The 24,417-nt window shown below is 41.7% G+C and overlaps 1 protein-coding gene, 1 long non-coding RNA gene and 2 other non-coding genes across 5 annotated transcripts; 2 read left to right on the forward strand and 2 right to left on the reverse strand.

The window, feature by feature from the left end:
* Positions 1–47: 47 nt before the first annotated feature.
* LOC139376271 (caspase-8-like) lies at positions 48–6,590 on the reverse strand. Of its 2 annotated transcripts, none has more exons than XM_071118627.1 (6): positions 6,351–6,590; positions 4,518–4,867; positions 3,526–3,560; positions 3,098–3,203; positions 2,446–2,923; positions 48–1,299 (listed from the first exon to the last, which is right to left on the reverse strand). In XM_071118627.1, exons 2-6 carry the CDS (start codon positions 4,858–4,860, stop codon positions 1,134–1,136), a joined length of 1,128 nt encoding a protein of 375 aa, XP_070974728.1. In that variant the 5' UTR covers positions 4,861–4,867; positions 6,351–6,590; the 3' UTR covers positions 48–1,133. The 2 variants fall into 2 exon arrangements, with proteins under 2 accessions (XP_070974728.1, XP_070974727.1); XM_071118626.1 differs by having other exon boundaries at positions 49–1,299; positions 2,446–2,921; positions 3,093–3,203; positions 6,351–6,446.
* A 921-nt stretch (positions 6,591–7,511) lies between these two features.
* On the reverse strand, positions 7,512–22,491 carry LOC139377394 (uncharacterized). The gene is made up of 4 exons (XR_011628001.1): positions 21,681–22,491; positions 13,260–13,492; positions 11,369–11,653; positions 7,512–8,872 (listed from the first exon to the last, which is right to left on the reverse strand). It is a non-coding gene; the product is annotated as an uncharacterized lncRNA (long non-coding RNA).
* Positions 22,492–23,437: 946 nt separating this feature from the next.
* On the forward strand, positions 23,438–23,509 carry trnae-cuc (transfer RNA glutamic acid (anticodon CUC)). Its single transcript has one exon. It is a non-coding gene; the product is annotated as a tRNA-Glu (tRNA).
* Positions 23,510–24,145: 636 nt separating this feature from the next.
* On the forward strand, positions 24,146–24,217 carry trnae-cuc (transfer RNA glutamic acid (anticodon CUC)). Its single transcript has one exon. It is a non-coding gene; the product is annotated as a tRNA-Glu (tRNA).
* Positions 24,218–24,417: the final 200 nt, after the last annotated feature.

A 24,417-nucleotide genomic window follows, 5' to 3' on the forward strand; every position in this document is an offset into this window, starting at 1 on the left:
CTCTAATTCTGAGGAGAATGTGATTTAATAAGACTTCAGCAACCAACCTTGGATTAAAATATTTATTTCCAGGTATAAAATATGTTAAGGTGAAAGGCAGGTAAGAACATGATTGTAAAAAATAACCCAAATTAGGAAAGAAGATCAAATCACAACATGCAATAAAGTGAAGCTGAAGCAATGTGTTGATATCGATTTACTTTGTTCTTGCTATGAGAATCCACTTGTTTACAAAGAATGGTGATCCTGAGCTCTTCACATATCAAATACATTCTTAGTTTGGTTAAATCTAGCCTAGTTTACTTGATCGAGATGCAGCAATGCCCCTGGACTTTTGGTATATCTGCTGGAGTTGCGTTCACGTGCTATCGGAAGCTCCTAGTTCCCAGTGGGAAATTTCATTTAACCAGCACTCCAAGTGGCAAACTCAAATCTTGTTGCCAAATTGTGATGTATCACCACTGACTTTTTACCTTTTGAACCAGAAGATGACGACAAATCTGTGTTGGACAATTACAACCTTACCAAAATGGAGAATGTAGCCAGTTTGACCATATGTCAATGTTAAGCAAGCTAGCTAACTTTATTATTAGCAATGTTAGCTAGCTCACCACCAGTTTGCAAATTGGAAATTTCAGATTTTCCCATTTCCGACTAGCACGTGAACGCAACATTCCCACGAGCATGAAACCACCCCCCACTATAAAAGGAAAAAAATATTAAAACAAGGCATAACATTTCATTTCAACACCAAGCAGCAGATCAGCTCAGAACATAAACATAAAACGCCACAGTGACCACGACAACAGGATTGACCTCTGGGTCTTCAGGTTGTTGGGTCATAGCGCATCGTCAAAGATGGTGGATAATGAAGATGTCTAATAAAGGCTGTTTACCATTGAAAAAAATGGTCAAGGTTCCCGTCACTCGTGTGCGCATGCTTTCCCGCGTGAGCCAACAGTTCCTCGGTAATCTCTGGCATGCTCACGTGAGAAAGAACGCCCACTTAAACAGACAGGATTTTTTTCAATGGGAAACTGCCCAATAAGAACTGTCTCTCTGCTCGCCTTACCCTACCATAAAAAAAATGGCCTGTGAGATGTCTCACTTTCTCTTCTGTCTCTGGCGTCGTCTCATTGGGGCGGCACTGTGAACACCAGCCTCTTCGTCAGCGTGTACTTGGGCTCGGGCATCTGCTTGGCCTGCTTGTATTCCCTGGACTTCTTATCCTGGTATCGGTCATCCATCTGGCTTACGTCTCTATTGACCTGTGTTAGGATGGTCAGGATGTCATCACCTCTAGAGAGAGCAGGAGACACACGCATACCAGACAACGAAGACATTAACACCCAGGAAAGACAACACACACCGTCCATAAAATATACTTCTCGTCGCCAGCAATGCATTAGTTTCTGATTAGTCAGGGGACTTGCTCACTACGAGCTAATAGATTTTATGGTAATATTGTTCTAGCCTTTATCTAGACAAGTCCCTGGTTTACACCTGACAGTGTGTAGACTGGAGTTCCGAATAATACTGTTATTCTGTAGAATATGGTCAGTTTTGCATTGTCAGCTCTTTCCTACTAAACATCTGCTTTGTTAGGTCATTACCATGTAATAATATTTATGCCTCCTCCAGAGCATTGTTTTTCAAATGGTTTGGCCTCAGGACAGAAATTGCAAAAAATACATCAATAAAATACAACCTGGAAAACTATTTAATGCTATATTGATAGTAAATCTAACAATTATAGGGAAAAACATTCCCACCTCTCATTGTCAATAATAACATTTTGCCCATATTCTTTAAGAATGTTAATAAACTCACTAGTTTGAGACCACAAAAATCAACCAAAATAGTGCTGCTAATAGCTTTATATTGAAAATACTGTGATGAAGAAAACATTTTCAGAGATTACAAATACACTATGCAGAAATCGCTCCATTTCCTGGTTGCTAAACCTCATAGTTAGCCTCATTTCAGTTTATGTGACAAGATAAGACAGTAGAGAATCATTGCACCATCTAAACCGCTGAAATATATTTTATATCTATATTATTGTTGTTTCATGTCTTTGAAGATTGTGTACAGAACCGAAAGTAAAAGACCTAACAAAAAAAATGAAGACCGGGAAGCATAGAAATAGCGCACATAGAACAGATCTACTGCTTTATACTTGCTTTCAAGTAGAATGATAGATCTATAACTCACATTTCTATGTGAATTTGGTCAGGTCGCCCAAAAAGTGAAGTATTGCCACTTTAAATTATATTTTTAAAAAGTAAGCTCATTATATTTCTACACACTTTTTCACCTGGTTTAAAGTTCAGACTGTAGTATTTTTTTCATAAAAAATGTATAAATAACCTCGAGCCATTCAAAACCTCCCGACGCGACCCACCAGATTTGGTGCTCTAGAGCACATATTAAATCAGGCTTCACCTGGGACAGCCCTGTTTGAGCTGTTTGCACAGAGTCTGGATGAACCAGGACCCACTGGTTGGGACTCTGAACGAGTAGTAGTCTTCGACAGTGGCCATGGCAAACAGGAAATCGGCATCAGCTGGAATGTAGATCTGGTGACCTGGATTTACACCTGGATTTTCGTCTGCCTCCAACTGCACTCTAGCTTGGGTATCTTTCCCCCTACATGCCTGGATGAAGAAGGCCTTGGGCTTGCCAATGAGGGTGGAGCAGTTGGTGCCTTTGAAGGGTGAGAAGAGGTCATTGGTGGAGATGGGTTCGCCGTCTGTGCCATAGATAACTCCTTTGCCACCATGACTCAGTACGCAGCAGACAAAGGCGTCGCCATGCGTCTCGTCACTAAACCTCTTCAATTCCTCGCGGGCCTGCAGTGCTGTCTGGTCTAGGAGTACAGTCACCTTAAAACCGAGCCACTGGAACACATCCTTCAGAACCTCTACAGGAAAAGCACACACAAAACAATTTCAAGACAAACACTAAACCAAGCCACATAAATATGTCCCTTTTACAATACCAGGATGTTTTAAGGCAAGAGGAACAAGATCAATGTTCATGCAACAACAATATGGAACAAATATGTTAGAACTGTTTTACACATTGGTTACATTACCAGCATCTTTGTCTGATCCCCTTCTTTCCCCCATTTGAATAAAGTGCACATTGTTGATGATTAAACAATGACCACGTGGCAGGCTGGTCATTCGGTATTGACAGACCTGGAACACAGAGAAAAGCCATGGGATTTAGCACAAAAATGCATACACACACTGCGCAGTCAAGAGACAAACACTTACTTAACTCAGAGCTGTGTACACAGGTTAAAACTCTGTGTTCCTTGTGTATGTTTTGTAGTGCAAAAATAAAAATATGTTTTATTCATTGGCTTGACTGGACTTGGCGGTGGTCTGAGGTGCTCAGTTGGGTTGTGAGTAGTATTGTGAATGTTGTGTTTCGAGCAGTTTAGTTTTGTGTAGTTGTGATGATTTGTTAGGTTTTGTTTCTGCTAAGAATGAAAGCATACGGGATTGCTGCAATTACCTCACTGCTCATTCCAACCGCCTGGCCAGTAGTATCTGGAAAAACCCGTTAGCATGTGTTAGTGTCCCTTACTACAGACAATATGAGTAAGCAGATCAACGCTAACTGACAGTACAGGTTAGCAGCATGTTATTGTACAGGAAGGATTGTTCCACAGGGGTGTATTTTTAGGGAGTGATATTGGTTCTTGTAGAATCTTTCATTTTCTCGAAGTTGTTAATGCTTTATCCTTTGAAAAGTTTACTTAAAAAAACTGGAAATCAAATAATCCTCCCATCGTTAAGACAGTGGGAGAATCAAATGCATTCTTATTGAAATAGTTCAAAAAAGATTGGTAACAGAGAGAAACAAATTAGCACAATTTCAAGATATATGGCATAAAGTATTACAAGCACTAGAAATATCCCCAAAAAATGTAAAGACTATGAGAACAAACAAGATGGGTATGGATATGGTGGGAACATATAGGTCTGAGCAAGTACGATGTCATTAATGTTTGTTGAAATGTATGTACGTCTGAGTTGGTGTTTTTGTCTTTCTTCTTCTTCTTCTTTATGTCGAAGGTTGGGCATTAAGTCCCAGCCAGTCTAGTTTATTGGAGCCATGTCTGTGAAATGTTAAATTGTCTTTTGTCTATGTCAATTTTCTATTTTCTAACCTAAATAAAATCTTACAAAAAAAAAATGGAACATGTATATATGAGTGCATCCTAAGAAAAAAAGGGACATTTTACAACAAATGTAATACCTGAATTCCCACCCAAATCCATAAAAAGTTCGATGTGCTATTATTCAGTTAATATCTGATGGGTTTTTAACAATTCTAAAAGTTTGGAGTATCTTCACTCATTGTCCAACTGTTGCATTTATGATAACTGTTTTTAAAATCTTATAACAATTTTGATGATCGTTGCTAATGTATGTCCATTGATCTGTAAATTGACATGCAGTGTAGAGTCTACTTGTGGTGCACAGCTAAGTAGTGTGCAGTACCTGTACTGGAGGTTGTGTATGGGCCTCTGGTTCCTGTGCTGAAGGTGTGGTCACTGGGTGCTGTGAGGTTGTTGCTGAATACTTCCTCCATTCTAGAGTAGGTATCTATGATATTTGGTTGCTGCAGCAGGGTCACAAAGTCGAGGCATTTTGCCGTTCCTTTGTTCATCACTTTGTCCAGAAGATTGATGATGATGGTCTCTGGGGAATGACCAGCGACGTTTAGGTTGTTGTATTCACGCTGGTTCACTATCTTCGCCTGCTGCACATGCTGAAGGATGAACTCAGGATCCGCAGACAGAATCTCTGTAATCAAAGTCTTATTCTCTCTCAACGTCTGCATAGTGGACCTTAAGAGAGAGAAAGATTGTTCATGATATCAAATATTTTAAACAGGAATAAAACCTACCATGTTCCTAATAAGTTTTTAGAAATTCCAAGAATGGGTCACATTCAAAATGCATTGACTGATACAAGTTATAGCTAGCCTGTGCAGGGGAGAACGACTGCCCCCTCTCGTTGAAGCCATGAAGTTAAAAAAAAAAAAAAAAAAATGGCCACTTCCCGCCACTGTACTTCCTCTTCTTCTGTGGGGTTTTACAGTGGTTAGCATAAAATATTATTGGTGCATTACCGCCACCTACTGTACTGGAGTGTGGGCCAGAGACTGATAGCAGCCTCAATGGAGCTCGAAAGCTTGTAGTCCTAAAAATCAGAAAATTAGATACCTCTGGTTCATTCAGCCATTCCTAATAGGAAAATTAAATGGGGAAAGAATAGAGTTTTGGGATAAACGCTGAAAAATAAGGTCTAAGGTTAACACAGGCTTAAGAGATCTTATATATGTTTTGTTCTATGAGATAATATCAGTCAGTTTAAATTATGAAGTCTTGGTGCTTTATGTGCTTTTTGTATTACATAAATGCTTCAAATTTCACAAAAAGTGACGTTAGCTGATGAAGATTATCTCACAGACAAAAAATGTAAGATCTCCTAAACCTGTGTTTATCACAGACCTTATTTTTGGCGTTAATCCAAAAACCCTACAAAAACTACATTAATAGTACGATACTGATAGTGTTCTTTTCCACCAAATCCATGATGTCATCTGCGCTCTCTTTGATTTTAGCTGTGAGAAAACCCTAAAATTGTTCCTCAGCTAGTAATGTTAGACCCTCTCATGCCGCCATCTTGAGTGCCCCCCGAAATAGTCCAATTCACACACTTATCAAGAGAACATCCCTGGTCATCCCTACTGCCTCCAATATGGCGGGCTCACTAAACACATATGCTTCACTTGTAAATTATGTCTTGAGTGTTGAAGTTTGCCCCTGGCTGTCCATAAAAAAATGGTGCCGTCTGGTTTGCTTAATATAAGGAATTTGAAAATATTTATACTTGAACTTGACATTTTGATACATTAAGTATACTTTAGCGATTACATTTACTTTTGATACTTACGCATATTTAAAACCAAATACTTTCACTTTTAATTGTTACTCAAGTACATTACTGGGTGACTTTCACTTTCAATTGAGTCATTTTCTTTTAAGGTATCTTTACTTTTAAGATAATTATCCACCACTGCCCAGTAATACCAAAGATGATTTAGTAGGTTTAGAAACTATTTGATAGCTATGGAGCTAACGTTAATAGGTTTAGTGTAAAAGTAGCTAATATTACAGTAACGCGCAAGTTAAGCATGAGTAACGTTAGCTGCCTAGCTAGTTACTTTTGTGTCATCTATCAGTGAGCATATTTTGCCGATGTGGTTATCAAGATATATTAACAACGGTTTGATAGCTAATAGTAATAGCTACGACTTTACTTTACCTGTACGACTAAAGTGATTCGCTCGCCGATTGAAATAATTCAGTGTTCGCTTACGCTGGCTGCACTTCCTCCTTGATGCTGGGGTGGAACCTCCAGGTACTCCTTCAAAGTCATCTGATTGGCAGCATGTTTTTTTGAGTCAATCTTCACGGATGCCACCAGATCCCAGCACAGGTCTCACCAACAAGCTTTAATGGCCTGGAAAATATGTTTCCTACACAATTTTTCCCCACATAAAGCTCTTTTGTGGAATAATTCAGACATGGACTAGTAACCGGAAGGTTGCAAGTTCAAATCCCCGAGTTGACAAGATACAAATCTGTCGTTCTGCCCCTGAACAGGCAGTTAACCCACTGTTCCTAGGCCAGTCATTGAAAATAAGAATTTGTTCTTAACTGACTTGCCTAGTTAAATAAAGGTAAAATAAATAAATAACTGTAAGGAATAAGTAAGTCATTGTTCTACCCCAGCTGGCATGAGAGGAATATTGACTTTGCTCTTGATGTTTTCGACAACAAGGGTAATATTCTCACATATTAACAATTTTTAAAATTGAAAGTTTCCAATACCTTTCAGAGAGTTTATTTCTGTGATCAATGCCATTCCCAGTGGTCTAACTATACCGATGAAAACTCATCTTAGCTTTGGTAATGATCACAAAGTTTATCCAGAACTCAGATTGGAAGGTGTGGGCTTACTTGAGAAATCTTGTTGTAATAAATATATAAGACATATTCTTCATTCACAAAACAAACTTACACCGAGAGGAACGTTTTTCTGGAACATGCTTATTCCTGATGTTGTCTGGAAAAATGCATGGTTAAGGCCTTACAAATATTGTACACCAAACAAAGTGCACTTCAAAATTTTACATAAGATATATCCATGTAATTCTATGATACCCAAATTGGTGGCAATTGATATGTGTTTTATGTGAAAAAAAGTGAGAATTTGTCTCACTTATTCTTTGAATGTAAATTTGTTTCAGAATTTTGGGAAAACCTTACAAATTACTTACAGTCGGACAAAAAAGTATTTAGTCAGCCACCAATTGTGCAAGTTCTCTCACTTAAAAAGATGAGAGGCCTGTAATTTTCATCATAGGTACACTTCAACTATGACAGACAAAATGAGAAAAAAATAATCCTGAAAATCACATTGTAGGATTTTCAATGAATTTATTTGCAAATTATGGAAAATAAGTATTTGGTCAATAACAAAATAATATTTTCCTAAATCATTACAATAACATTTTTTCAGAGTGATTACAATTGCACTAGAATTGTTTGTTTGTTTCAGTATTTTCTCGTTAATACCTGCGTTCTGTTTTGTATGTTGTAAGAATGTAAATTGTTGATCTGCATTTTGAATAAAACATTTTTTTTTATTTATTTTTTTAACCCAGCACAGGTCTGCTTCCTCTAAAGCCAAGGCTAAACTGCATCTTGTGCTGACCCAACAAGTGTGCCTTGTTGCTGGCAGGGGTGGAAAAGGTACTCAATTGTCTTGAGTAAAACGTAAAGATACCTTAATAGAAAATTACTCAAGTAAAAGTGACCAAGTCACCAAGTAAAATACTACTTGAGTATAAGTAAAAAAGTATCTGGTTTTACATGTACTTAAGTACAGTAGTGTAAAAAGTAACAATTATCATACTTGAGTGAAAGTACAAAGTAAAAGTTATACATTCAATTCCTTATATTAAGCAGTGGTGGATGTACTTAAGTATCAAAAGTATGAAACGTAAGAGCCGTAAATCTAAAAAGCAAAACAACCAGACCTTTTATTTAGTTTGAGTTTTTCTGAAAGTTAAGTCTTAAGGACGCAGTAAGAGCTCAGATAAAAATGTTAAAAAGTGGATTGTCAAATATAGGCAACACTTCAAAATACATCTCTTACAGACAAAACAGAATTATGCCTTAATAGAAAAGGAATATAGCCAGTACACGTAAGCACTTACAATCAGTTACATTGCTTTAGAAAGAACAGCTCATCAAAAGTACACACAACATCACTGTAGGAATATGAGGACATCACCACTGATGGAACTGTATTAGAAATCAGTGTCTGGTCATAACTTTGTAACAAGGACACCTATAATTTATGTTTAAATTTCACAGTTAACAAAAATGCATAAGGCATCCTTGGGCTTGCTAGCGTTAAGCTGTTGAAGTTGAAGAATTTATGGTTCATCTTCAGTGAAAGCTGGTTTTCAAAGTTTCTGGAATACAGCCTTGCTCTCCTGGGGCTGAAAACAAGTCCTGCAATGCTGAACAGCCTTCCACAGGAAGCTGATGCAGGTACGGGTGTGTTTAACCTCAGAGACAGCTTACAGACTGCCGAGAAGCACTTGAGCAACTCCATACGATCAGCTGAATAGGCCAGGAATCCGTCCAGCTGATTGGAGCTTTCCTGTGCTTGAGACGTTTTCAATGCAGAGAAGAAGTCCTCATCTGATGAACTGGTGCCATCACCTAGCTGCACCAAGGGATCTTCCAGGTGGTCCTTGATGTCGTCCATTCCTGAAATACAAGGAAGATGACAATATAAATCATGCCGTTATGAGCCTACGTGAATCCATCCCCATCCATATTTTATTTAACTAGGCAAGTCAGTTAAGAAAAAAAAAATCTTATTTACAATGACGGCCTAGGAACAGTGGGTTAACTGCCTTGTTCAGGGGCAGAGCGACAGAGTTTTACTCTGTCAGCTCGGATATTCGATCTAGCAACCTTTCGGTTACTGGTCCAACGCTCTAACCACTAGGCTACCTGCAGTTATATAAACCAAGCAACAGGGCTAAGTAGACTGATCTAGAGGCGACGTTGGTTATTAAAATGATTATATCTGAGCTCCTAGAGTGTGCGGCTCTCCTTTAATTTTTCAAGTGTTCTACCCATCGGACTGAACCACAGAGTCAGGAATGTAGTTTAAATGGGTGATTCTCAAATCTATGAAGTGTCAAATTGTTATGAATTGTATGAATAATGACTAAATGATGTATACATTTAAAGTAGAACTTTAACAAACAGAATTGTACCCCTCTCTGTATAATGATGAAGAATGTTTGTCCATAAGAGAAGAGAAACTGTGGCAGACAACTTGTGACCTCTGTGAAACTGATAACGGGGAAGGAAGTCCCCCCACACAAAGAGGGGAGAAACTGTTGGGCTTGCAGTAGATTGTGCCACATGTTGTAGGATGTGATAAGCAATGTATGTGTAGGAGAAAACTTGTAGACTATATTGTCATTGTCTGAGAAGAGGGACATTTATGATGAAATGGGAGATATACACTGCTCAAAAAAATAAAGGGAACACTAAACACATCCTAAATAACACATCCTAGATATGAATGAATGAAATATTCTTATTAAATACTTTTTTCTTTACATAGTTGAATGTGCTGACAACAAAATCACACAAAAATTATCAATGGAAATCAAATTTATCAACCCATGGAGGTCTGGATTTTCAGTCACACTCAAAATTAAAGTGGAAAACCACACTACAGGCTGATCCAACTTTGATGTAATGTCCTTAAAACAAGTCACAATGAGGCTCAGTAGATCTGAGGGATCTCAGTAGATCTGAGGGAGCTCCTCCCAGACCTGGACTAAAGCATCCGCCAACTCCTGGACAGTCTGTGGTGCAACGTGGCGTTGGTGGATGGAGCGAGACATGATGTCCCAGATGTGCTCAATTGGATTCAGGTCTGGGGAACGGACAGGCCAGTCCATAGCATCAATGCCTTCCTCTTGCAGGAACTGCTGACACACTCCAGCCACATGAGGTCTAGCATTGTCTTGCATTAGGAGGAACCCAGGGCCAACCGCACCAGCATATGGTCTCACAAGGGGTCTGAGGATCTCATCTCGGTACCTAATGGCAGTCAGGCTACCACTGGAGAGCACATGGAGGGCTGTGCGGCCCCCCCAAAGAAATGCCACCCCACACCATGACTGACCCACCGCCAACCGGTCATGCTGGAGGATGTTGCAGGCAGCAGAATGTACTCCACGGCGCCTCTCTGTCACGTGCTCAGTATGAACCTGCTTTCATCTGTGAAGAGCACAGGGCGGGCGCCAGTGGCGCCAATCTTGGTGTTCTCTGGCAAATGCCAAACGTCCTGCACGGTGTTGGGCTGTAAGCACAACCCCCACCTGTGGATGTTGGGCCCCTCATACCACCCTCATGGAGTCTGTTTCTGACCGTTTGAGCAGACACATGCACATTTGTGGCCTGCTGGAGGTCCTTTTGCAGGGCTCTGGCAGTGCTCCTCCTGCTCCTCCTTACACAAAGGCGGAGGTAGCGGTCCTGCGGTTTTGCCCTCCTACGGCCTCCTCCATGTCTCCTGATGTACCGGCCTGTCTGCTGGTAGCGCCTCCATGCTCTGGACACTACGCTGACAGGCACAGCAAACCTTCTTGCCACAGCTCACATTGATGTGCCATCCTGGATGAGCTGCACTACCCGAGCCACTTGTGTGGGTTGTAGACTCCGTCTCATGCTACCACTAGAGTGAAAGCATCGCCAGCATTCAAAAGTGACCAAAACAGGAAGCATAGGAACTGAGAAGTGGTCTGTGGTCACCACCTGCAGAACCACTCCTTTATTGGGGGTGTCTTGCTAATTGCCTATAATTTCCACCTGTTGTCTTCCATTTGCACAACAGCATGTGAAATTTATTGTCAATCAGTGCTGCTTCCTAAGTGGACAGTTTGATTTCACAGAAGTGTGATTGACTTGGAGTTACATTGTGTTCCCTTTATTTCTTGAGCTGTGTATAAACCAATGTACATGATATGATGGGGAGAGCTCTCGTAAATAAACGTTGCTGACTATTGTAGACTGGCCTCTGTCTGTTTCATTTCAACAAGAATCTTACAAATTCTTGGTAGCAGACCGAGTAGTTCAGTTTATGAACATGGAGTACATAATTCTCTTAACACAAATGAACACTATACACAGTTGTTTATGAATAATAAAATACTGTTAATTAACCACATGTTGTCTTACCCATTCTGATGGTGGCGTCATGCTTTGTCTACGTTGTTTAGAATTTGGGGAGAAGGATTGCAGCGGCTATCAGCTCAGGGCCGTGAAACATGTGGCTGAAGCGCTTCTTCAGTCTCAGTTGTAGCACATCCACCAGAGGCTTACAGTACTTCAGGGACAACTTGATTCAGTCAAGTTTTGTGATCAGCAGGTTGATAGTTGGAAGTAGCCACCCCATCTGGACATTGGTTTCAGCCTGCAGGATGTTGATGGCCTTTGCGACTGGGCTCATGGTGGCAGCATACACTGTGAGGAAGGCAAGTTCAGCTGGATTGAACCTATGAAATATATACATATATATACATACACTGTTTCCTAACCCTATACAAAGGTGACCACTAACCATTTCACCCGATTTAACTACAGTAATCAATGCTACAAGTGTGGATATTCAGCATGTGATCCAAAGTGCTTGGCACTTGCCAAATGTTGAACGGGATACTTTTTTGTAAGCCTCACTGGATGTTGCCTTCAGGGCATCCACTGTAGATACTAAGTTGAGTAGGTGGCAAGCACATCGCTGGTGCTTCGGCAGCTGGTACACAAAATCATCATCTTCATTCAGGATCGTGGCCACATCAACAAACTCCACTTCTTCACTCTCCTCTTGTTCCTCTTCACCATCTTCCTGTCCTGGCTGAGCTGCTTCACCACCCACTGCTTCCACTGTCTCGATGTTTTCATCTTATCCAAAAACTTGGAAAGCTTTCAAGAAGTTAGAGCCGTTGTCTGTTGTTGTTCTAACAATCTTAGCCCGGATTTTAATCTCAGAATGGATGTAATTTAGGGCCCCTGCCAACACAAAGGTGTATGATCCTCTCAACCGTTTACAGGCCAGGGCTGCAGAACATCTGTTGAGACTGTCAGGGTCTATCGAGTGGGCTGTAAACACCAATGAAGCTCTGTCTTCTTGCAGACCAGCAGTCGGTGGCGGCGATGTGGTTAACTCCTCTCGTGGCCTTAGTCACCTTCTAAATTTCCTTGGAGGCTTCATCAACCCTGGAGCGCAGTGTGGGCCTTGATAAGATCTTTGAGTTAACCTCTAGCACTTAGCCATCCCGGATCCGGGATCGTGAATACAGCCTCAAGCTCATTACCATAATGCAACGTTAACTATTCATGAAAATCGCAAATGAAATGAAATAAATATGCTAGCTCTCAAGCTTAGCCTTTTGTTAACAACACTGTCATCTCAGATTTTCAAAATATGCTTCTCTTGGTGCGTCACGTTTGGCTACCAAAAAAAAACGAAAATCCAGTCATCAAAACGCCAAACTTTTTTCCAAATTAACTCCATAATATCGACTGAAACATGGAAAACGTTGTTTAGAACCAATCCTCAAGGTGTTTTTCACATATCTCTTTGATTATATATCGTACGTGGAAGTGCGCTTTCTCTCCTGAATCCCAGGAGAAAATGCCCGCACCTGAAGATTACGCACCAATTTAGACAAAGGACACCGGGCGGACCCCTGGAAAATGTAGTCTCTTATGGCCAATCTTCCAATGATATGCCTACAAATACGTCACAATGCTGCAGACATCTTGAAGAAACGACAGAAAGGGCAGGCTCGTTCGTGGTGCATTCACAGCCATATAAGGAGACAATGGAAAACAGAGCTTCAGAAATTCTGCTAATTTCCTGTTTGAAGTTTCATCTTGGTTTCGCCTGTAGTATGAGTTCTGTGGCACTCACAGATAATATCTTTGCAGTTTTGGAAACGTCAGACTGTTTTCATTCCAAAGCTGTCAATTATATGCATAGTCGAGCATCTTTTCGTGACAAAATATTGCGCTTAAAACGGGCACGTTTTTTTATCCAATAATGAAATAGCGCCCCCATAGACTCAACTGGTTAAGCTGTAGATCCTGGACAAACTCTCTGATCGGTTCTTGTTCTACAACAGCAAATGGTTGGAGCCCTTGGACCACATACTTCATCACAGCTTTGTCGATGGATTTGAGAGACACCGTCTTCAGTAATGTGCTCTGCTTGATGGTGGAGGGAGTCTTATGGGCATGTTCTCTCTTCAGTATGTTTGCCATCAGTTCTCCATACTTTTTAAGATGGTGTACATGCTTTCTCTGAAATAAGAAGAAAAGGAAAAGAGAGTTACTTAGCTAGATAACTACCATCACCAAATACTTAAGGTATAGGATCCTAATTTTAAAGCTACAAGCAACATTAGTTAAGTGAGTGTTTGTGACCACCATTTTTTTTGTAGCAGTATTTTTATTGGAATTTCACAATTTTCACCCATATTAAGAGATTCACCAAAGACAAAGCAAAAAAACAGCACACACACAGTAACAGTTTTGACTTCAGGTTATTGTTTGTAGGGGTGCCAGGTAGGTTGTGAAAATATTGATTTCTCCTTTTGGTTTGGGAGGGAAAGAGTCCTGTCTGGTCCGTCAAGTCTACAACAATACAAAGGACTCATGTAAAAGTCTGGATTGACATTTTTCATAAACCATTAAAACTTTGGAAATTACTTCAAAACAACTGTATTATTTTGCGTGGGTTGTATAACCAACATATATTATTGTCTGTGTGATCATTTAACAAAATAATGATCCCTGGTTCCTCCAGAAAAGTCCCGTACTTTGGGCCTAAAAAGAGTCCAGCCCGGTAAATGAACTCAAGTGACCTTAGTCACGCAATGTTTGTCCACTTATAAAGTGTAGCGTAAACGCAGTCTCAATCATACAGTCAAAATATCAAATATTTTACCACACAACCATAAATAATATCACATCTCAATAAGTCTTAAATATCACGGTATACATCACTCTAAAACAAATGAAATACCGTATGCAAAATAGTTGTGGTCAGTCAGACAATCCAATCCGCCAACAGATCTCCAGCGGAGAAAGGCCACAAAGAACCAGCGGAAAACAACTGAGATGTGTAGTCCAAAGGTAGCAATGCGTGGATCCGATCCTGGTTAAACTTGCGACTAGGCTACAAAGCACACTTTTAAATACAACAAAACAAACGGAATAAAGACGCTTCGGAACTGAGGTTTGAACACATCCTCATTCGCGTCTCCATCACAACTCCACTTTTGCGCAGCTGATGCTGGATATTTAATTGGGAATTAAAAAGGAAGCGACCTATTGGAAGGAGAAGCACTGAGACGGTTCAGACAAATTCAGGACCGTCACAACACACACACACACACACACACACAATCTTCCCCTCCCCATCATTGCATCTCCCAATACATACATTTTAAACAAACAAACAGAAATTAAACACTAAAGCTCAGTTTAAACCAAGAAGTTAGGTTCAACACATGGAACATACAGTATAATTCTGAAACAAATAGATCACCACCATTCTAAGAAAATCCTTGCAGCATAATAGCTGATACCTCAGGTTCTAGATCATTTAGATAAGGTTCCCATACTTTGTAGAACTGATCTGTTTTAGAATGCAATGTACATGTCAGATATTCCAGTGGCACCCATTCAAATAGTATCTTATGCCAATCTTTAATAGAAGGAACCTGATCACTAATCCACTGTAAGAGGATGTTTTTCCTCACTGCGAAAGTAAGGATGTTGTAAAGCCTCCTCTTACTCACAGAAGTTACATGTCTGCTAGGGAGACCTAAGAGTAAAGAAACTGGGTCCAATGTTCATTTTCAAGAGGGATATTCTACCCAACCATGAAATAGGAAGTGAGTTCAAGCACTCCAGATCCTGTGTTATTGTATCAAACAAGGAAATAAAATTAGCTTTGTACATTTGCTGGAATTTAGAAGTTACAAATATACCCAGATACGTAAAACCTGAGGGGGGCCATTTAAAAGGAAAGGGGGGAGAAGTATTAGGTACAGAATGAAGGTTACCAAGTGGCATAGCCTCTGATTTAGTTAAGTAAATCTTGTAGCCTGAGATTTCACTGAATAATTCAATAATATTAAGAAGAGATGTAATTGAAGTCTCAGAACTAGAGATGAATATCAGGACATAATCAGCATACAAGCTTATTTTATGGTGAACCTCACCAATGAGCAGCCCCTGTATAGCAGGCTTTATCCTGATGGCCTCGGTCAGTGGTTCCATAACGAGTGCAAATAGGAGAGGGGACAAAGGACAGCCCTGTCTAGTACCTCTGTGTATAGAGAATCTATTTGACCTTAGCCCATTAGTAAGGACAGCAGCCTGAGAAAACTTTAACCTATTTTATAAAAAGTTGTCCCCTAGACCAAATTTAGTCAGAGCAAATAATAGGTAAGACCACTCCACACGGTCAAATGCTTTCTCAGCATCTAGGGAGAGCGCAAGACCATCCATAGCACTTCGTTGGTAGGCTTGAATAACATTAAGAAGCTGCCTGACATTGTTACATGACTTACGGCCCTTAATGAAGCCAGTTTGGTCTCCTTTCACAATTAGTGGCAGTGAGTCCTCTAATCTTGTGGCTAGAACTTTAGAAAGCTTTAATGCACCTATTATCGGTAATAGGTGCATTAAGGAGAGACCTCTGTTCATTTATCAATTTATTTTTCATATAAATGATTGCCATCAGACTCAGTAATAGTAGCAACTGACTGTGAGTCAGCTCTCTTTTTAGCTAGGTACTTTCCTGGTTTATCACCATGTTCATATAGCTCTTGCCTGACAAATCTCATCTTCTTTTCAGCGTCCTGTGTTAGGAGTGAGTCCAACGTTGATCTAAGGACTGATATTTCCTTTAATAGGGCAGGAGTGGGAGTTTTAACGTAGTCCTTCTCTTTAGTACCTAATTCACCCTCTAATGTTTTTGCTTTTCATGCTTTTTCCCCCTCAGTGGCTGTGTATGACATAATTGGACCCCTGGCGTACGCTTTACAGGTTTCCCAAAGAAGCGAGGGGTTCTGTTGAGAATTAGAGAAAAATGGTTTAAACTCTAATAAAAATATGATGTGAATGTATGGTCTTTAAGAATGGTTGTATTCAACCTCCAAGGTCTTGACAGATTGGATGCCCCATTGAGTTTTATGTCCAGGATGACCTCCGCATGATCTGATATGACTATGCTTCCTATCCTAGCGGATAAAACAGACTGCAAAGACATCCTGGGCATAAAAAAATTAATCTATTCTAGTCTGACATCCATGAGGTGCAGAGAAAAAAGTGAACTCTCTGTTGGAGGGATGAAAAGTTCTCCAAACATCAGCATACCCCAGATTATAGCAAATAGCTTTAAGTGACCTAGTTTGAGGAGAGAGTGAAGCTATACCGCTGGGAAACTTGTCAATAAGGGGTTCAAAAAACAATTAAAATCTCCTCCAACTGTTGCAATGTCTGAGTTTAATTCTGAAATGTCTAGAAATACTTTAGTGAGGAAATCAAGGAGGGTGGGCAGGGGGGGAAGTAAATATTCATTATGGAAATGTTCTGCCCGTGTAAAGTACCATTAATTATAACAAAACAACCAAATGTATCTTTCATACAATTTGACACTTTAAGTGGTAGGTTCTTTTCCCCAGGAATTGCTACACCTCTACTTCTGGATGTAAAGGATGAGAAAAACACTTGACCAAACCCCCCTTGTTGCAATTTCAGATGCTCCTTACCATCCAAATGAGTTTCTTGCAACAGAGCAATATCAATATTTTCTTTATTCAAAAAAGACAGTACTTTCTTCCATCTTCCTTGTTTCAATCAAAGATGGCGTAGCAATCAGGAGTCTTTTGTCTTCGTCTTGTCGTGTCCCGTGTATATAACTTCATATATCTTTTTTCTTCACATACAATTTAAAAATATTTCTCTTAACCCCAACTTCAACATACTCTCCTGCAACCCACCTCACCCAATGTGGTATAGATCTGCTATTTTAATTACTTTAGAACCGGAACCCCCAACAGAAGCTAGCCAGCTAACTAGCTACTAGCTACTAGTCAGCTAGCCACTGCTAGCGGTCATCAGCTAACCTTTAGTCCGGGCAACTCCTGCCAGTCTGCACAGCGCAGATTCAACCCAGAGCTTATCGGACTTATTTTTCTCCATATCCATGGATTCCTACAGCAAGCTGTGAACCTCTTCACCTGAATCATCCCAGCTAGCTAGCTGCTATCCGATTGGCTTCTTCTGGCTAACGTCTCTGTCCCGAAGAAAGCACCAATTAGCCTGGAGCTAGCCTATGCTAGGCCCATCTCCCGGCTAGCTGAAGAGGTCCATCAGCCACTCATTGTGCTACAATACCTATTTTGCCAATTGGCCTGGACCCCTTTTATTGCCAATACGGAGCCCCGCCGATCCATCATGACTGGACTACAGACATAATCCGCCCAAGGTGGGTTTCCAAAAGGCTCCTCCGTCGCGACGTCCCCTGAATGCCCATCTGCTAGCCTGCTAGCCGCGGCCCGCTATCTGTCAAGAGCATACCAGACTGTTAGCTGAAGAGGTCCATCAGCCAATTTTTTGGGCTACTATACCTATTTTGCCAATTGGCTTGGACCCTTTTACTACACGGACCCCTGCTGATCCATCACGACTGGTCTGCCGACGTAACTGCATGAGGGGGCTACAACAGACTTCTTCCGTCGCGACGTCCCCCTAAGGCCCTTCTGCTATCCCCGGCCCGCTAGCTGTCTGAATCGCCGTGTCTCCTGCCCGCCCAGCTACTCACTGGACCCTATGATCACTCGGCTACGCATGCCTCTCCCTAATATCAATATGCCTTGTCCATTGCTGTTTTGGTTAGTGATTATTGTCTTTTTTCACTGTAGAGCCTCCAGCCCTGCTTAATATGCCTTAGCTAACCCTCTTGTCCCACCTCCCACACATGCAGTGACCTCACCTGGTTTAATTGATGACTCTAGAGACAATACCTCTCTCATCGTCACTCAATGCCTAGGTTTACCTCCAATGTACTCACATCCTACCATACCTTTGTCTGTACATTATGCATTGAATCTATTCTACCGCGCCCAGAAACCTGCTCCTTTTACTCTCTGTTCCGAATGTACTAGACGATCAGTTCTTATAGCCTTTATCCATACCCTTATCCTACTCCTCCTCTGTTCCTCTGGAGACAGAGGTTAATCCAGGTCCTGCAGTGCCTAGCTCCACTCCCATTCCCCAGGCGCTCTCATTTGTTGACTTCTGTAACCGTAAAAGCCTCGGTTTCATGCATGTTAACTTAGGGAGGAGGCTTCTAATGTTTGTTTTATTCACTGCTTTAGCACACTCTGCCAACCCAGACATCCTAGTCGTGTCTGAATCCTGGCTTAGGAAGGCCACCAAAAACCCTGAAAGTTGCAATCTACTGCAGAGAAAGCCTGCAGAGATCCGTCATACTATCCAGGTCTGTGCCCAAACAATTTGAGTTCTACTATTAAAAATCCACCTTTCCAGAAACAATTCTCTCTCCGTTGCCGCTTGCTATTGACCACCTTCTGCCCCCAGCTGTGCCCTGGACACCATATGTGAATTGACTGCCCCCCCATCTATCTTCAGAGCTTGTGCTGTTAGGTGACCTAAACTGGGACATGCTTAACACTCCGGCCATCCTACAATCTAAGCTCGATGCTCTCAATCTCACACAAATTATCAATGATCCTACCAGATACAACCCCAAATCCGTAAACACTGGCACCCTCATAGATATCATACTGGCCAATCATCCTGACCAACCTGCCGCCCAAATACACCTCTGCTGTCTTCAACCAGGATCTCGGCGATCACTGCTTCATTGCTTGCGTCCGTAATGGGTCTGCGATCAAACGACCACCCCTCATCACTGTCAAACACTCCCTAAAACACTTCCGCGAGCAGGCCTTTCTAATCAACCTGGCCCGGGTATCCTGGAAGGATATTGGCATCTTCTACTGACGCATTGAGGTCTGGTTATTCTTTAAAAGTGCTTTCCTCACAATCTTACATAAGCATGCCCCATTCAAAAATTTTAGAACCAGGAACAGATATAGCTGTGGTTCACTCCAGACCTGATTGCCCTTGACCAGCACAAAAACATCCTGTGGCGTTCTGCATTAGCATCGAATAGCCACCACGATTTGCAACTTTCAGGGAAGTTAGGAATCAATACACAGGCAGTTAGGAAAGCAAAGGCTAGCTTTTTCAAACAAAAACTTACATCCTGCAGCACAAACTCCAAAAGGTTCTGGGACACTGTAAAGTCCATTGAGAATAAGAGCACCTCCTCCCAGCTGCCCACTGCACTGAGGCTAGGAAACACTGTCACTACCAATAAATCCACAACAATTGAGAATTTCAAAAAGCATTGGCTAGCCATGCTTTCCACCTGGCTACCCCAACCCCGACCAACAGCCCTGCACTGCCCACAGCAACTTGCCCAAGCCTCCCCCATTTCTCATTCACCCAAATCCAGATAGCTGATGTTCTGAAAGAGCTGCAAAATCTGGACCCTTACAAATCAGCTGGGCTAGAAAATCTGGACCATCTATTTCTAAAATGATCTGCCACAATTGTTGCAACCTCTATTACTAGCCTGTTCAACCTCTCTTTCGTAACGTCTGAGATCCCCAAAGATTGGAAAGCTGCCGCGGTCATCCCCCTCTTCAAAGGGGGAGACACTCTAGACCCAAACTGCTACAGACCTATATCTATCCTACCCTGCCTTTCTAAGGTCTTCGAAAGCCAAGTTAACAAACAGATCACAGACCATTTCGAATCCCACCGTACCGTCTCCACTATGCAATCTGGTTTCCGAGCTGGTCATGGGTGCACCTCAGCCACGCTCAAGTTCCAAAACGATATCATAACCTCCATCGATAAGAGACAATACTGTGCAGCTGTATACATAGACCTGGCCAAAGCTTTCAACTCTGTCAATCACCACATTCTTATCGGTAGACTCAACAGCCTTGGTGTCTCAAATGACTCCCTAGCCTGGATCATCAACTACTTCTAAGACAGAGTTCAGTGTGCCAAATCGGAGGGCCTGTTGCCTGAACCTCTGGCAGTCTATGGGGGTGCCATAGGGTTCAATTCTCGGGCCAACTCTTTTCTCTGTATGTCGCTCTTGCTGCTGGTGATTCTCTGATCCACCTCTACGCAGACGATACCATTCTGTATACCTCTGGCCCTTCTTTGGACACTGTGTTAACTAACCTCCAGACGAGCTTCAACACCATACAACTCTCCTTCCATGGCCTCCAACTGCTCTTAAATGCAAGTATAACTAAATGCATGCTCTTCAACCGATCGCTACCAGCACCCGCCCGTCCAGCATCACTACTCTGGTTAGTTCTGACTTAGGTATTTGTAGATGTCCACATATTCTAGGTGTCTGGTTAGAATGTAAACTATCCTTCCAAACTCACATTAAGCATCTCCAATCCAAAATTAAATCTAATCGAATCAGCTTCTTATTTAGCAAAAAAGCATCCTTCACTCAATCTGCCAAACATACCCTCATAATACTGACTATCCTACCGATCCTTGACATCGGCGATGTCATTTACAAAATAGCCTCCAACACTCTACTCAGCAAATTGGATGCAGTCTATCACAGTGCCATCCGTTTTGTAACCAAAGCCCCATATATTACCCACCACTGCGACCTGTATGCTCTCATTGGATGGCCTTCGCTTCAAATTCATTGCCAAACCCACTGGCCCATCCAACTACCTCAGCCCCATACTGTTATTTATTTTTGCTCCTTTGCACCCCAGTCTAGAAGTCTTTAAGCACCAGCTGTCAGAGCAGCTCACAGATCACTGCACCTGTACATAGCCCATCTGTAAATAGCCCATCCAACTACCTCATCCCAATACTGTTATTTATTTTTGCTACTTTGCACCCCAGTATCTCTACTTGCACATTTATCACTCCAGTGTTTAAATTGCTCAATTTTAATTATTTTGCCACTATGGCCTATTTATTTCCTTACCTCACCTCATTTGCACACAATGAATATAGACTTTTTTTCTATTGAGTTATTGACTGTATGTTCGTTTATTCCATTTTTTAGATTTTTTTATTTCACAACAACAGAAATTACTTTGCCGGAATTGGCGCGTTTACGCTATTACCGTGATTGGATGAAAATACCGGACAAGGGAGATCACTTTCGGGACAAACCAATTTAGCCCAATTTAAGGGACATCCCGGCTAATACGGGACAGTTGACAACCCTAGTCAGAGCTATAGTGGCAGTTACTTTAGCAAGAAAAATGATAAAACATACGAATATTGCTGAACAGGAGCACTTGAGAACTCACATCACTGCTTCATGATCAGATTCAAATAAAAAAAGTTATCCAATGCTGCGGAGGTGCAGCTGAAAGTTATTTACCTGAGAGAGTCAATAAACGCAGCAGCCTCTTCTGGTGTGTAAAGTAGGCGATCCGTTGACCATAATCTTCAATGTGGCCGGGTACATCAGTGCGTAGTCCATATTCATTATCTTGAGTCGAGCCTTCACCTCATCAAACGACGCGTCTTAGTACAACCGCTGTGGAATAATCATTGAAGAATGAGACCCTTGGACCTTGACTACAGTCAGAACCGATATGCGTCTGGCCGCATCCAGGACGCGCTGCTTGTGGGTGAAGTTGTGGAACTTTATAACCACTGGCCGTGGGCGCTGGTTGTGACCGTGTATCGGTTCTTCAGAGCGATGGGCTCTGTCCAGCTTCACACGACCAGCCTTAGTATACATTTGTAGGTAGCCAGGGATCCATTGCACGAAAATGTATACTGGACGTGTCCTTTTCCGGGAGTCCCACAACACGGATATTGCATCTGCGTCCTCGATTATCCAAGTCGTCAATGTGCTCCGCAATTTCGCGCACCTGTTTATCAAGTGCCTTTATTTATTGATCTAGTTGAAGTTTCCACAGTAGCAATTCTTCCTCCTGCCTCCTCCACATGCTTGACAACCCTCTGTAGTTCAGCTGAATGGCCTGCTATTGCTTCCAAAGACCGTTCCTATCTTAATTAACATCGATCTCTTTAGTAATGTTATCCGTCTTCTTTTCAATCACCTTCCTTGTCCTATCGAGATTCTGGAAGGGGTGTAGTTTTCCAACCAGCAATGACCTGAGTGAGGATGTTGAGGACCTCTGGGAAATGGGACCAGTGGTCATCTGGTCTTTGCATGGCTCGGTGGTGGGAGGTGGCTGTTTGAACGTTAAATGACGAGACAGAGGCATTGATGCGAGTAACACGTCTTGTTCAGTACATCACAACACATCCGGGTATCTCAAGCACCCCGGTAAAACACAAGAGTTGCAGTAATGAACATTTACCAACAGATGGCATCACTGTGCCATTTTACACCCATAACAGTGGCTGGATGTTGGACTTAATCCTGATAGCCTCCCAGCCCTCAGGGAAGAGCTACATGTGTTTCTTGAAAGCCATTTTATTAGCAGCATGGTTTTTTAAATCACTACTTGCTGGCTGAGAGGCAGATTCTTTCTGCATCGATGCCACCAATACCCAGCACACTTTCAACCACCCACTTGAAGGTCTGCTCCTTATAAAGGCCAAACTGCATCTTATGCTGACCCAGCAAATGTGCTCTGCTTGCTGGGTTGCCACCTCTGAGCAGTACAGCCCTCCTGGCTGAGTCCACCACTTTTTTCTGGAGACACAGCCCTGCTCCATGCTCTTTTAGTCGTTTTTTTGTCCTGTAACTCCTGGAATCCTTACTGTCCTTTAATTAAGACAATGATTCCATTTGGCAGTTTTCTGAAGCTGGACTGCTGCTGCTTTAAGTGGGTGGTCTGCTGTGAAAATCAAGGGGAAAGTTTGTATTTAATAAGCATAAATTATATACATTTTAATCACAGTGAGCAGATTAGATTAATAGATGGAACAATACAATTAAGTGTATAAACTCTAGCTACCTATGTTATCTCTAGCTACTTGCTAAAGGACATTTCTACCACAAACAGACACACCAGCATAAGCAAGAGCATAGGATATCGCTCGTGCTTTGTCATTCATAGTTAACATGATGACCCTAGCCTATTTGATATGAATACAATGTTTGCTCTATTTCCGTGAAGCTTTTTTATTTCACTTTTCTCTTGTAATATTATAGCTTCCCTGGTGGTCTAGTGGTTAGGATTCGGCGCTCTCACCGCCGCGGCCCGGGTTCGATTCCCGGTCAGGGAACAACTCTTTTTACTCACGGAACAATTTCTGCTTGCAAGTCTTTTTCATTGTGTTTCAACTTGTTAACTGTGAATGACAATGAAAAACTTTGCTGGACATGTTAACTGTTTTTCTTCATGTTAACAAAGTCGGTAGAGCAAAGGTGCAGACGCTCGGAAGTACTGCAGGGCTACTTTGGACTATTGCCGTAGTGCTGTGAGCTTTCCGGTGCCCTGTTGAAAATGTCAGATATATTAATTTGCTTGACCATGCTGTCGGTCATGTAACTGTTTGTTACATGAAAAATGCTTTATGGACTTCACCAGACAGATGTTGCGTTGAATGTATTCTGACACTGTGTCTTCTTATTGTCTCGGCCTTAGGCCTATATATCACGGTGGCTTGGCCTATGAGCTAAGAGGTTATAGAGCAAACAACGCAATAATCACAACTCGCTTTTTTTTATGGATTGGCTTCCCCAGTGATTTTACCCTCACACCGCTACTGCAGAGTGATTTGCTCACCGTGTGCTCCCCTCTTCCCTCGTAAAAGCCAAGTGTGAGTACTTTAAGTTAGCTAGCTCAACTAACCAATCGGACATTATGTTTACGTCGTGTAATATATGTCATGTCACTTGTTGGAATTGGAAGTATAGTTTCCCTGGTGGTCTAGTGGTTAGGATTCGGCGCTCTCACCGCCGCGGCCCGGGTTCGATTCCCGGTCAGGGAATTGTCCTTTTACACATTCAATCGAAGGTACCGTTTTTTGACTGCTTGGAAGTATTCAAAAGCCCATAGGCTTCCCCACCTTCAACTTATGTTTCCAAGGATTTTGCATAGTTAAAAAAAAAAGATTATACAGTTAACATGGTGAAAAACAATGAAAAACATTGATGGTCACCATGTTAACTGATTTTCATCAGGTTCACT

This window comes from Oncorhynchus clarkii, chromosome 20, assembly GCF_045791955.1.
Source record: "Oncorhynchus clarkii lewisi isolate Uvic-CL-2024 chromosome 20, UVic_Ocla_1.0, whole genome shotgun sequence".
Classification (NCBI taxonomy): Eukaryota; Metazoa; Chordata; class Actinopteri; order Salmoniformes; family Salmonidae; genus Oncorhynchus; species Oncorhynchus clarkii.

Coding starts and splice junctions, on each gene's coding strand:
- LOC139376271 (XM_071118626.1), bottom strand. CDS start 4,860: ATGCAGACGTTGAGAGAGAATAAGACTTTGATTACAGAGATTCTGTCT. Junction 3,204..3,525: donor CGGTTGGAATGAGCAGTGAG/GTAATTGCAGCA, acceptor TCTGTGTTCCAG/GTCTGTCAATACCGAATGAC. Junction 1,300..2,445: donor CTCAAACAGGGCTGTCCCAG/GTGAAGCCTGAT, acceptor TGCTCTCTCTAG/AGGTGATGACATCCTGACCA.